General features: G+C 37.0%; 1 protein-coding gene across 2 annotated transcripts in view; it reads right to left on the bottom strand.

Moving 5' to 3' along the window:
* Positions 1-729: 729 nt before the first annotated feature.
* The window catches only part of LOC129271821 (uncharacterized), a 54,061-nt gene continuing 40,471 nt past the window's right edge, over positions 730-14,319 (bottom strand). For both annotated transcript variants that reach the window (XM_064106827.1, XM_064106828.1), the window contains 10 exons: positions 10,632-10,753; positions 9,419-9,565; positions 9,001-9,177; positions 6,847-7,281; positions 6,287-6,487; positions 5,683-5,795; positions 4,960-5,243; positions 2,541-2,607; positions 1,964-2,222; positions 730-1,566 (listed from right to left, as the gene is read on the bottom strand). In XM_064106827.1, the coding sequence (XP_063962897.1) occupies positions 1,150-1,566; positions 1,964-2,222; positions 2,541-2,607; positions 4,960-5,243; positions 5,683-5,795; positions 6,287-6,487; positions 6,847-7,281; positions 9,001-9,177; positions 9,419-9,565; positions 10,632-10,753 (2,222 nt within the window). In that variant the 3' untranslated portion in view covers positions 730-1,149. The remainder of the gene's footprint in view (positions 1,567-1,963; positions 2,223-2,540; positions 2,608-4,959; positions 5,244-5,682; positions 5,796-6,286; positions 6,488-6,846; positions 7,282-9,000; positions 9,178-9,418; positions 9,566-10,631; positions 10,754-14,319) is intronic.

The raw sequence follows: 14,319 nt of genomic DNA, 5'->3' as shown, positions 1-14,319 counted from the left end.
AAGCAGTATACACTAACAATAACTTTTAAACCTAAAAAAAATCTTTTCTCAAGGAACAATCTCATACGTTGAGTTTATGCACCTTACATCGTTGAGTAATATACAAAAAAAAAAATAACTATACACTCTATACATTTAATAGATAGCCTTTGAAAGTTATATAGAGAACTGTATGTTTAAGAGCATTATATAGCTACTGCATCTCAATAACCTAATATTGAAAGCTGTGATAACGACTCGCTCGTAATCCTATTAATGCATTTTGTAAACAAAAATGCAGAAAACATATTTCCTATCTGTGTAACACACTATACTTTGTCATATATCACGCATAACAATGTATTTTATTTGAAAAATTCGGTTGCAAAAGGGGTTATCCTCTTTGGACCATTCCTAGAAAAAACACGTTTTTTATTCTCACTTATTGCAATACATGTGTTCATAAGAGAAACTAAATCGTAATGATCTACTACCTAATCATGTGAATATGAAATTGGGTGCAATAGACTTACTTCAATATATATATATATATATATATATATATATATATATATATGAATTTCAATTTTTCTTTAGTATCATCAGAGCAACTAAAAATCTATTGGTTTTGAAAAAGAAAACAATAAAAAATCATGAAAAATGGACCTAACCACTTTTGACAAATGAGCTCTTCAGAAGAGTTTGATTGGATTGGTTAGGTCCACTCCAAGAAAATCATTTTTTTTTATTCTCCCATAATGCAATATTCTAACGCGAAACTAAATTCTCATGATACCCTACCATTAGAACATAAAATTGGGTATAATAGAAATCTACCTGTCTTCATATTTTTTTAGATATTCTTTTCCAAAAAAAATTTTGGAGGAACCAACCCTAACTGAATAGACCTAACCCCTTTTGAAAAAAGGTGAATTTTCTTTGCCATTTTTGTTCACTCTTTAATGGGAATCATTTCATAGAGCTACTAAAATCTATACATTGAGACAGATGAAAAATGTACCTAATGCCTTTTGCGACTGAGCTCTTCATTACTGAAATCACAAATAATTTCCACCCCTGCATTAAATATACAATCATACACGCCTTTCAACACACACATACCTCAAATATTCTACTCATCTAATGAAAATTATCAACATCCTTGGCCAGTTAACCAACATGGAAACTAACCATCCCAGCATCAGTTGCATCATTGTCTTTATTCATCTGGCCATTGTTAGAACTATGGACATCTCTGTCGAGTGGTGGGTCGACTTCTTCTGCAATCTGCCCTATGTCATATGTTGGGTTTTGCAGACATAGAGGGTCATCTTTATTTGTAGGTAATAGGTAATTACCAGATGAGCCAGGAGACAACAAACCAATCGTGCCGCTCATGACACCAGCTGACGTACTGGATGGGTTTAGTGAACTCTGTACACCACCAGAAGAAGTGCTAACTTCTTTCTTCTTGTCAATACAAGTTAGCCCCCATCTCTTCCGGATGTGAGGTTTCCTGACGCAATATAGTAGGAAGATGAACAGTCCTTGGAAGGAGTTCAGTACGATAAAGATTGGCTGAGCCACCTGTTAAATAATAAAATATATATAAAATCGATATCATGATTATCGCTCTAAAAATACTGTCATGTTTCTGCATTCAGAATTTTGATACTGCTCTAGGAAATTTTGAGGATCGAAATATTATCTAGATGGTAGAGAAGATGGGATAAGACTGCACCACTAAATACCTTATATATATGTTTATTTTCAAAGGCAACTCTATATAAGTCGAATATCTTTGCACCACAGAGATTCGTTCAACTTACAGAAGATAAACATATGTCGTCCATAATCTGATCTCAAAAGTTGCTCTGACATTGTCGAATATTTGACTTATTGAAGGTCAACTTCTGCAGAGTGACTGTAAGCCATATTATTGAGATTATAGGGAACGATACCAATGATATAGATCTGTATTTACTGGACTAAATGATGGAATCAGCAGAAGATAACCAGTGATCCAAGTCAGACCAAGAAGGAGCAGGATACAAATCGCATTCTGGACTCGTTCAATGGTCTCTCGACGTTCAACCTCAGCCTCCCTCTTCACCCGACCAGCGATGTTGGCTGATTGGTACAACTGACGAATGACCAAGATGAAGATAACGATGTTGATGGCGAGGATGATAGACATAGGAATCAGGAGACCACCAATCTGAGCCCAGAATTGCAGGAAACACCTGTTAATGGTAATATAATGCATTTTACTAATTGAAGGACTGCAACTCTTTAGTACGTAACTGAATACTCATCTATATTATGACAATTATTTCATTAACTATTCATGCATTAGAAGGATTAAAAAAAAATCAAATGCCATCTTGAGTTGATGAACACTGAATCAAGCTCACTGAAACAATTAAGTATAGGTTAATATGAAAAACAAGAGTTTTGTGAACTTGATAATCTAAGCATTTACATATGCAATGCAATGCAAGGTCAGCACCATATCTCATCAAAATGTTACTTTTTTTAATTTTCCAAACATTACTACTTACAAATCATCATGGGCGTACGATTCTCTGGCAATAACCCCTGTGAGAAGCACAATGAGTGCAGGAACTCCTGAAAGTAATGATTTGGTACAATATATGAATATTCGCTGGCTATGAAGGTTGGTATAACATTCTATGTATATGGCCCCCCTATCCCATATTCAAAACCAACAATTCAGACCCTATTTGGGGTTTTAAGCGATTCCGTTCTGGTGAAATACAAGTACAGTCTACCAAGACTGAAAAAATATATCCCATAACAAGTTGTGTTGTTGGGTGCAGGAAGACTGCGTTGTGGCCCAGTGGATTAGTCTCCGGACTTTGAATCAGAGGGTCGTGGGTTCAAATCCCAGTCATGGCGTAGTTTCCTTCAGCAAGAAATTAATCCACATTGTGCTGCACTCGACCCAGGTGAGGTGAATGTGTACATGGCAGGAATTTATTTCTTGAAATGCCGAGCGCGTAAAAGCTGCTTGAGCTACAGCCAGGGTAATATCCAAGTCCTTTGGAAGCGCATAGAGACGTTATTCATAATGTGTTATCCGCTATACGAGAATTGACTATTATTATTATTATTATCGTACCAGGGATTGGTGGTACCATTTTCATGTGGATGTGTGCACGCATGACTGGTTAAAAATACAATTTTCATAAGATTGCATCATTTTAATTGACCCAAAGTGGATAAAGATTATATTAAACAAAATATATAATAATCAATACAAATTGCATTTATATCGCTTAATGCATTATGTGTCTATATTACTCTGGTCGTCGAAACCTGACATGACTGCACACAATTTATTTACTTTCTCCACTTTTGAAATATTATGTGTCCAACAGTCCATGCATACAGTCTCACATCGTTTCATTACACACACAAACACACCATCACACACCCATTCTCCCTCAGTAACATTGTCATCCCTCAAGCACCAAAAACAAAGTAAACGATAAAAAAAAATCACCTTTTCTGATTTACCAACAATGTTCTGTGTTTAACAACCGTTTTTGAATGTGTGTATAGGTGTGCGCTGGGTGTGTGTGGGTGTGTCCTTGGTCTGTGCATGTATAAAAGAGGGTTTATGTTGGAATTGGTCTTTGAGCATGCCTGCATGCACAGAGTAATAAATTCGCATTTTTAATTGTTGACCTACCCACTTGTCGCGACTGGGATTTTGCTGTCCGAGTCTTCTAAAGATTGTCTGCTCTTATAGTCATGCTTGGAAATGATTCAAATAATTCTAGGAGGTTGACTGTATCATCATGAATCACATGACTACCTGTTCCCAATCTTCACAAGAAAACTCCAAACAAATTATTTGACATTACGAATATTGAACATATTTACAAGAATTGATGTTTTGAGTATGCTTTCACACAGTCATATTTGGGTTTAGAACGACCTACTGTCACGACCATGATCTTGTGCATCTGCAGCGTCGGTAAAAAAGACAACTGTAACGCCTCTGGTAGTCTCGCCTGTATTACACGATTTGATATAGCAGCAGTGCCGACTTTGAAAATAGCTATTGAATGATTATACACAAAAGAAAACATTAATATGATAACAAAATAATATGTCCATCGACCAGAAATGACTTTTGACCATGTGATCTAAGATGTGTGCAAAACAATCATTTATACTTGATTATCCGTATGTCTATGTTTCATGAACTAGATCCATAAACTTTCTGAGTAATGATGCCAATTCTACAAATTTCCCCCAACATGACCAAAGTTCATTGACCCTAAATGACCTTTGACTTTGGTCATGTGACCTGAAACTTGCACAGAATGTTCAGTGATACTTTATTACTCTAATGTCCAGGCTTTTTGAACAAGCTTCATTAACCATGTTAACATTTCAAGTTACGATAGGAATTCAACAAATAACCCTAACATGCCCAAAGTTCATTGACCCTAAATGATCTTTGACCTTGGGCATGTGAAACTCATGCAGGATGTTCAGTATAATTCATGTATGTGTAAGCTCCATGAACTAGGTCCATATGCTTTTTCAATTATGATTATATTTCAGAAACTTAACCTTATAAAACCTTAACCTCTTAAACCAAGGCAGGGTGTTTAGTAATACTTGATAACCCTTATGTATAAGTTTCGTGAACTACGTCCATATACTAAGTTATGATGTCATTTCAAAAACTTAACCTTAACTTAGGTTAAGATTTGATGTTGACGCCGCCGCCGCCGTCAGAAAAACGGCGCCTATAGTTTCGCTCTGGCATGCGAGACAAAAATACTTATCCGAGTAAAATTACAAGTTACGCTTTAAGCAACATACAATTTGAATATAGTAAGTGGTGGCCTGCATGCAGTGCACATTGAAATTGTAGTAGGCCTATGGAAAACATTTGCCTCACATTGGTCTTAGAAAAATAAAAACAAACATTAGACCTACCCCATGCAGCCAGACATGCCTTGATCATGAAGTTAGGGATGTAAGTATTGAATATCTTCACAATGACAAGATATGTATTGTATCCTTCCACTCCCATCCATGCAATAGAGGAGAGAACGAAGTAGTGTACAAGGGCTGAAAGGAACCCACAAGGTCCTGCTTGAACCTCACGGTAATCTCTGATCGAATCCAGAGAGATCATGATGACGAACGTTATGTAGAGACACAGTAAGGTTGCACATAGACAGATGAAGATCTGACTGGTCTGTTTCGTCCTCAAATCCCTGACAAGATTGTAAAATTATTTCAAACAAAATATTTCATAATGAACTTTGAATGGAATAGAAATAAAAATCGATCATTCATATTAACAACCAAAATATCCATTAAATTAGATATCAATTCAATATCCATTATCCATCATTGCATCTCACTTGTTACAACCAACTGTATTAGCATCAAATTTTGGAGAAACCCTTTCTTTGGTATAATATTGCGGTCATAATTCAGTTATCCAGACACATATCTATGTTTATGTGCCAATGAGATAACAAATTTTGTGATATTTTACATTTCAGAAGGTACAGAATGCCGTGGGACATATTCAATTCCGATAAACAAGAAAATGTTGGAGTAACCACGAGCGAATAAAAAAAATGGCAACGAAGCGCTCACCGGGCGCTCATTTCTCACAAAAAATGAACGTCTTGAACTCGAACTCACTTGTTCCAGAGATAGGTTGCCAATGTGACAAGGAGACTGAGGATCGAGAGACAGCATCCGATGTAGGTCAGAATGTTGTATACCGCCTCTGGGGAATCCTGTACTCGGATATCCTTTATAATGAAACAAATACCAAAACAAATCCAACTACTGCACGAAATTGGTTATTGCCACGTTGTACAACGGGAAGATATGGATACGTAGCGTCCCGACCCCCCCCCCAAAAAAAAAAAAAAAAAAAAAAAAAAAGAGAGAGAGAAAAACCATCCTGAATACGGGTTGTAAGCACTGTAAACGAAATGGTCATCTCTGAAAGTCTGGAAATTATTGGGATGCGTTTGTATCGTTTTGTTCATGTGTGTACTACCTTGAGAAAGATCGTAGACATTCATCTCCATCATTTAAGCAAACAAAAAGAAGGAAGAAATATACTTTGTGGAGGTCGAAGCTAATTACAATCGATGCTTCCTTCTTCATTAAAGTTATCACCAAAATTGTTGCTAATTCTCTGCCAAGCTGCGATATGTCAGTAAAGTTTGATCAGACTGCAGGATTTTCCAGGAGATTGACCGATTTATAGCAGCCGAATGACTTTGTCACTCACCATTAATACGGCGAAGTTGGTGAGATGGTCACACGCACATCGAACTCTCTCATCAAAAGAACCCTCCTGTGTTGATTCAGAGTTGGCATAACTATTATCATCATCGGTTGATCCGACTCTAGAAATAAGTGAACATCCATCTTGGGCCCAATCTGCTTTCTCATCATCCCAGAATGAACACATGGGATTAACATATCCAGACTATAAAAAATACAAAATAAAAATAATTATTGATTTATTGTCCCTGAAAAGGCAAGAAGATGCAATTATAAAATTGACAGAAAAATACATGGGATAATATGAAAAATAGCTCTTAAAGGAATGATGACTCATCTGTCAATTCTTAGTCCTTAACAGAAGTAGTCGAGCTAATTTTCTTGAGAAAAATTAACCACATTGTTAAAATAAGAGATTCTAAATTAAGCATACGTCTATAATTGCATTAGTAAAAACACACCAAAAAAATATGGAGACAAATTCATGGACGGATTGGGATTAAAAGTAAAATCTTGCAGGAATATATGCCAGAATATTGTGCATTTATTTTTAAAGACTCTTACCATTAGTGTCGAAAAGGTAAAGTTAATGGACTCTGCCAAGGATTCTATTTTTCTCCCACCGATGCTGACGGCTATGACAGGAGTGTTAGCTGACCGATTGACGGCTTCATTATCTGCACTGAATTCACGCAGTGATTTAGAAATGAATAAGGCTGGAGTTGAAAAAACGTTGAAGTTTATACGGATGTATTCACCGCTGCCATTCGACGACGATCCCGTAAGAGGATTCGTGGATGATATGGCTGATGAAACCGAAGATGGGATGTTGACCTGTGCGATAGTGTCTGGTTTAGAAGCAATACTGTCATCGTCCTGGTGGTCACCTTGGGTCGGAGCGCTGATGGTAAAATTGGCCTTAGTCAGATCAGAAAGACTAGATCCGGCCAGAGAGAGAACAAGTCCACCCATACCCTCATCAGCAGATACACTCTGGATCTAGAATGCAGAGTAAAAAAAAACCGAATCAACGTTGGAATCCATTCTTTATTTTCCTCTTCAAAATCATATAGCTTAAATGTATGATGCTCGCAATTTCATAATGCGTTACAAGACAAGTTTCTCTCCTAAAACCGAAAATGATTGGTTTATAAGGTAAGCATTACGTTTAAGCAGACCATTGGCAAAAACGGGCATTTTTTTTAAATTGAAACCTTACAAATGGAAATTTGATATGTCAAATCTACCACATCTTATTAATTTCCACATAATTCACTTGTGAGTAACCCCCTCCTCCCCCCCCCCCAAAAAAAAAAAACTCTGGAATACCCGAAACCACTGTCTCCGTTAAGGCAATTTTGGTTAAGGCAATTGCATCCAAAATCAAGGACCCGGGTTCTAATCCGTGTTGACACATTTGTGCTCAACCTTGTCTACAATGTGGGACAGCTTGATGTATGTTACTTGATAATGTCTTAAGGCCACCGCACACCTCATGACTGTTCGCGATCCGATTTTGAAACAAATCGCATTTTGCTAATTTTCTGAAAATGTGAATGGAACACGTAATTTTATTTGAGCTTAAAATTAATTGAAAGAATAATAATATAACCATTTTGTAAGATTGTAAGCCTTCATTTTGGAGTAAAGGCCAAATTAGTTTGAAATCATAGCCAATCGTACGACTGCTGTGACGTCATTACGACTAGATATTAAATTTGCTTTTAATCTAAGGATGATAGCATAGTCACAGATTTGAAAATAGGTATTCGTACAATGATTTTGAACATTACACAGTAAGATATTTGAAGTCTCAATATTAGCATCAAATTCTACTACGTTTTATTCCAAAATTGAGTCGCAGACCAATCGCAAGGTGTGCGGTCGCCTTTAATCTCTTCGTTGATTTTGCATGTAGGACTATCGGGGAGGGGTGGAGTAAGGGAGTACTTTAATTTCCCCTCATCCAATATGAACAGGAAGGACTGACCTTTATTCGAAACGGTGCGAGGGGCCGAGGCGCCTTGCAAAAGTCTTTTTTCAACTTACATTACTCACTGTACCAGGCCTTAAATGAATTTATTTGCATATTTTGTCTTACTGTAGTTAAAAGCTGTTTGGTATCATAACACAGAAACGGTGCTTCGTAAGGAAATGTTTTTTATTGCATCTATCAAGAGTCCGTTCGATCATCCCTTTAATATTCCAGGGTCCATTTAAGGTGTCTTTTCTTTCTACAATCACTCTTAATTGAAATGTTCTAATATCATTTGTACTAGTGGCTCATAGAAATTACATCATCTCATGGCCACTGCCACACAGTAACAAAATAGCTCGTTGCTTAAGCCTGTCATCATAACAAATTATTTTTTTTAAATTGTAATTGTTTAAACTTTTTAAATAACTTGTTACAAACTTGAAAAGGTTTAAACAATTTGCTAAAAAGTTTGAACAATAAATGTCAAAGTGACAGGCTTAAACAACGTGCTTACAATTTTAAACAGCTTTTTTTTTTACAGTGCAGAATATTTCGATTGGGGGACATTAGACGAAATGTAAATGACGTTGTGTTTTCTCACTGTAATAATAGGGTTAATACACAACTCACAACTCAGACCTCTCTTTTTTTTTTACATTTCTTTCATCTTTCTTCCCTTTCCCCTTCTTGTTGAAGATTCACTCCTTAAATAATGTTGGTATAAATCGTCATATAATCACCTGTACAGCAACATTTGGCTGCTGAATGTTCAGCATCTCACCGTCGGCTACCTCAACACGATTGATTTGCTCCTCAAAAGCCTCTACTAATTTAGAAACTGCTTCCTCCGCAGCTACGAGTACATCTGTTTGTACCTCTGCTACATTGCTTAGAGTACCAGTTAGATCCTCCGTTACCTGTCAAACAAATAAAAGGAAAATCATTTGTTCAGGACCACAATGAAAGTTTCCCATAAATGGGCAGCATTACGTTTAAAACTTACTTTACTTACTTTTACTTTTATTTGAAGATCAAGTTCACCCCAGAAAAATGTTGATTTGAATAAATAAAAAAAATCAAACTAGCATAATGCTGAAAATTTCATCAAACACTTATTACAATTATTTCCCAAGATATCAAGTATAGAAAATATGCTACCTGTTCATTTGTAACATTTTGCTGTACGATACTTGATGTAATCTCTGCTATTAATGTGACGTCATCTGATGTGATGTCTTCGATATTTGAAGAAACTGCTTCCACTTGTTGGCTAACTTCACCTGCGTTTTCTTCAGTAATGCTTGCCTAATATCAGACAAAATAAATGTATATACAGAAAGTAAGAATTTCTTCTGACAGCGTTTATATTTTTTGAATAGCACACATTTCCAAATTATGTTTTAAAAACACAATCTGATTATACATGTAGGCCTACCTCACTTAATAACTTCAAAATCGAAAGAATAGAGCTTTGTAAACCTCTTCATATTTTCTTTCTGATATCGTGATTATAGGTGAAGTCGCCAAGGCCTGACATTCAGTTATAGGCTGGTTTATTAAAAATAAAAAAAAATCTAGAAATAAAAATATTGATAAGAATGACCTATATCCTAATTTCACTTGTTACGGTGGGTTTATTGTGGTAAAATGAAGCTAACAATACGATATAAAAAGCATTACCATGACTTCATAAAAGTAAAAAAAAAATAGCACGCGAAAAGTTACATGACAAAAACACAAATTACAAACAGTAGACAGAATGACATACGAGGAAGAATATTCCAGTATCTTGTAAACAGGTTGATGGACTAAGGAATCAAAAATATAAACATGTTCATTGCATTTGACCCCCCCCCCCACCAATTAAATTAGTTAGGGAATAGATATTCAAAATAGGATTGCAATAAAAAATATTTTCCTTTCGAGTGATAATTGTCAACTATTCACCACAGTTCCCTCATTTGACAAACACGAAGAAAAAGGTGTAAATTTGCACCCTTTCGAATGTACATATTATGTAACACTGTGAAAACCTTTTAGGGTGCCATTTTGTACCCTATGGTGATTTTTTGCACCTTAAAAGGGGCACCCGTAAAAGGTGCAGAAATGTACCATTTGGCAAAGGGGCAAACTATCACCTTTTGAAGATGCAAAGTTGTACCACATCTGGTGCTAACTGGCATTTCTGGGTGCAAACCGAAACAAGAGATACATCTAATATGCACGTTTGTCAATTACGATGCAAGATTGTATCCCAAAAGGTGTTTCATTGGTCCACCTTGGGTGTAACTTCAATATTGGTTCATCTTATTGTCTAACTTGTATGAGCCTTATTTACATAAATAACATTTTTAATAGCTTAAAAAATTACCTCTGCAATTTCTGTGAGAATATCTGTAACATTTCTAAAAGGTCCACAATTATCCATAGGTTGCCATCGACTCTGTGTAATGCCATCTCCGATACAAAGTGCTCGTCCAATGGGTCCATCAGCTGTTTGATGTGAAAATGAAATAATAACTGGATGAATTTTCAACTCAAAATGTAATCCTCCGCAATTGCCAGTCGAAGCATTTATTTTACACCATTAAAATAATGATCTATTTGACCATAGACCACAAAATTTAGTCATCGTAATCATCCAATATGCATATTCGAGTTTAAAATTAGTCCCTTAGCCAGTTCAAATTAAATGACATCTGCTCTAATACCTTTTTGCTCTGATCATTGGCGGCGGAAGCCAAAAAAATTAGGGGGGTCCACCTGAAATTGTGTGATGGTCATAGGTAAAAAAAAATTGAAGGTTATCAACACAAAATTTAGGGGCCTGTCCCCCCCCCCCCCTGCTTCCGCCGCCTGTGGCTCTGATTCATTTTTGAAAGTCCTAGAAGGCTCATTTTGGGTGAAAATATTTTACATTAGATAGCCAAGACAGATAGTGAAGCGCGATTGGTCCATAGCGCGTCATGTGATACGATCAAAATCTGTATTTTGTCTACGTGTGTGGCGCCCTCTCGTCGAATAGATGTTACCAATTACTAATATAATAGGTGGATGGGTGACTAATCTACATTAATATGTCATATAATCGTCACCAATGGTTTGACGTCGTATGGATCTCCTTTGCCGACGACGTCCTACTTACAAAAGCGACTGGCGCGTATAATCTGGAGAGATTGAAGAGCGCCATCATATTCAACTACAACAACAACAACACGGAAATAACATACCGTATGTGGGACCGGGACTAAAGTAGACAAGTAGAATGCTTCTGGTCGTCTCACCTGCATCACGCGATTCAATATAGCAGCAGTGCTGATTTTGAAAACTACTATAACTCGCACAAGATGTTCAGTGATACTTGGTTACTCTTATTTCCACGTTTTATGAACTACACCAATACACTTATAGAGATATGATGGCAATTCAACAAATACCCCCAACGTGGCCAAAGTTCATTGACCTTGCATGACCTTTGACCTTGATCATGTGACCTGAAACTCGCACAGGATGTTCAGTGATACTTGATTAGTCTTATGTCCAAGTTTCAAGAGTCAGATCCATCAACTTTCAAAGTTATGATGGTAATTCAACAGATACCCCCATTATGGCCAAAGTTCATTGACCTGTGACCTTGGTCATGTGACCTAAAATGTGCACAGGATGTTCAGTGATACTTGATTACTCTTATGTCCAAATTTTATGAACTAGACCAACACACTTTCAAAGTAATGGCGGTAATTCAACAAATACCCCAATTTGGCCAAAGTTCATTGACCCTAAATGACCTTTGACCTTGATCATGTGACCTGAAACTTGCACAGGATATTCAGTAATACTTGATTACTATTATGTCCAAGTTTCATGAATCAGATTCATAAACTGTCAAAGTTATGAGGTAATTCTACAGATACCCCCAATTAGGCCAAAGTACATTGACCCTAAATGACCTTTGACCTTAGTCATGTGACGTGAAACTCATGCAAGATGTTTAGTGATACTTGATTAACCTTACGTATAAGTTTCATGAACTAGGTCTATATATTTTCTAAGTTATGATGACATTTCAAAAACTTAACCTTAGGTTAAGATTTGGAGGTTGATTCCCCAACATGGTCTAAGTTCATTGACCCTAAATGACATTTGACCTTGGTCATGTGACATGAAACTCAGGCAGGATGTTCAGTAATACTTGACTAACCTTATGGCCAAGTTTTTATGAACTAGGTCTATATACTTTCTAAGTTATGCTGTCATTTCAAAAACTTAACCTCAGGTTAAGATTTTGGTGTTGACGCCGCCGCCGCCGCCGTCGGAAAAGCGGCGCCTATAGTCTCACTCTGCTATGCAGGTGAGACAAAAACGATCGTTTGCAATCGGTCAATACCTGATATCAATTGGAAACGATTTTCAGACTGGACCGCGGAATTTAGGTGAGTCCCCGAGTGAGTCCGACGATCTAACGTTAGGCCCTTCTTATAAGTTACTAAAATGGAGCCCCATGGAGCCTAACGTTAGATAAGCGTAGACAGGAATAACCGTCGTTTCTGGAGATTTATCTAAATATCTGGATTTGTTATTGAAGAGTAACTATCTTAGACTATTGCCATAGTTCAGCGGATAGAGACTGAAGTTCACTGTTTTGCCAACGTCAAAGATTTGTGGTGATGTCTGATAAGCGATAGACAAATAGGTCTGGTTTTGGACGATAAAATTGGGTAAGTAGATTGAGGCTGCGTTTATGCGACCTCAAGCCAGAATCATGATTTGAATCATGATTTGAATCATGATTCAAAACACAAACATGAATCACAATATCACAGAATCAGCGTTTAGACGACCTTCATTCCAATGCTGTTTCTCCTCAGATTCGGGCCAATCCAGTGCGCATCACTAGTGCGCAGTTTGACAGAGGAAGTTTTTCGCACGTGTTTCGGCTCTCGAAAATTCTTTTGCTTCCATCAGAATTCAGTCTATACCTCATTTTGTTTACTTCTATCATAAAGGGTCCATATGCTTCTATTCATCTTGTTAGCTTATCCAAAATGGTGTTCGGAAGTGAATTTCAGCGTAGATCCAATTTGATATTGATACTGTATACTCAACAACAACTAAGATCATTGTCTGTCCAGTTAATTCATTTACTAGAACTTGAAGTTGAAGACATGACCAAAAAATGAAAAGTAGTGGACGATGCGATGACCAACACAGAACTTGAACATGACAAGAAATGAATAGTCATGTACATACAATGAGCATATAGAGCGCCTAGCCGCTTGGCAAGAGTCAAACCGAAAGTAGCCCGACACAACAGTGAGGTCATATAATCATGATTGTAATCACGATATCGTTTATTCGAACATTTTCGTACGTGATTCTGCAGAAACGTCTTTCCAAACGCCCCTTTTTTCGTGTTTCATGTTTGTGATTCTAATCATGATTATATTCAATTTCGACTAAACGCAATCGTGATTCTGCAGAATCATGATTTGAATCATGATTCAAATCATGATTCTAGGGTAAAAAAGTGGCGGATAAACGCACCCTTAGATTTAGACCTTGGCCTTGCCCCGGGGACCTCGACATGTCTTCAGGAGTTCAGACTGTGTTCGGGCTGCTGCAGTAAGCATTGGCCTAGATCATAAGTTAGGTCTAACTTTTAACGTGTTAGATCTAGAAATAGCGTCTACGTTAGAGAAATCTTTCAACTTTCAATCTTGCTATTTATAGGACAGGTCTGAGTAGTTAGTGCGAACGAAACGTTAACTTATAGATTTGGTCATGGAGTCCTGGACCTGGTTCGACAACAGAGAGATCAGCGCCATTACAAAAATAAAGGAAAACCCGGACGATCTCAGGTTAGGGGTGAAGGTAGTTTATTACCGTGACCGAGTCAACCATGAAGTATGGAACGCCATACAAATCACAAACAATTAACACGTAGTGGCGTGACCACTTTTTCTCCTTCCCGTGATTATTTGAGGACATACGTTTTATATACACAAATCCAGAAACTTATACAACCCAAACAACTGACAGCCAACTATTGAATTAAAACT

Source organism: Lytechinus pictus, chromosome 11 (assembly GCF_037042905.1).
Source record: "Lytechinus pictus isolate F3 Inbred chromosome 11, Lp3.0, whole genome shotgun sequence".
NCBI classification, from domain to species: Eukaryota; Metazoa; Echinodermata; class Echinoidea; order Temnopleuroida; family Toxopneustidae; genus Lytechinus; species Lytechinus pictus.
The sequence above is the reverse complement of the archived record's forward strand: the minus strand, read 5'-3'. Positions and strand labels throughout refer to the sequence as shown.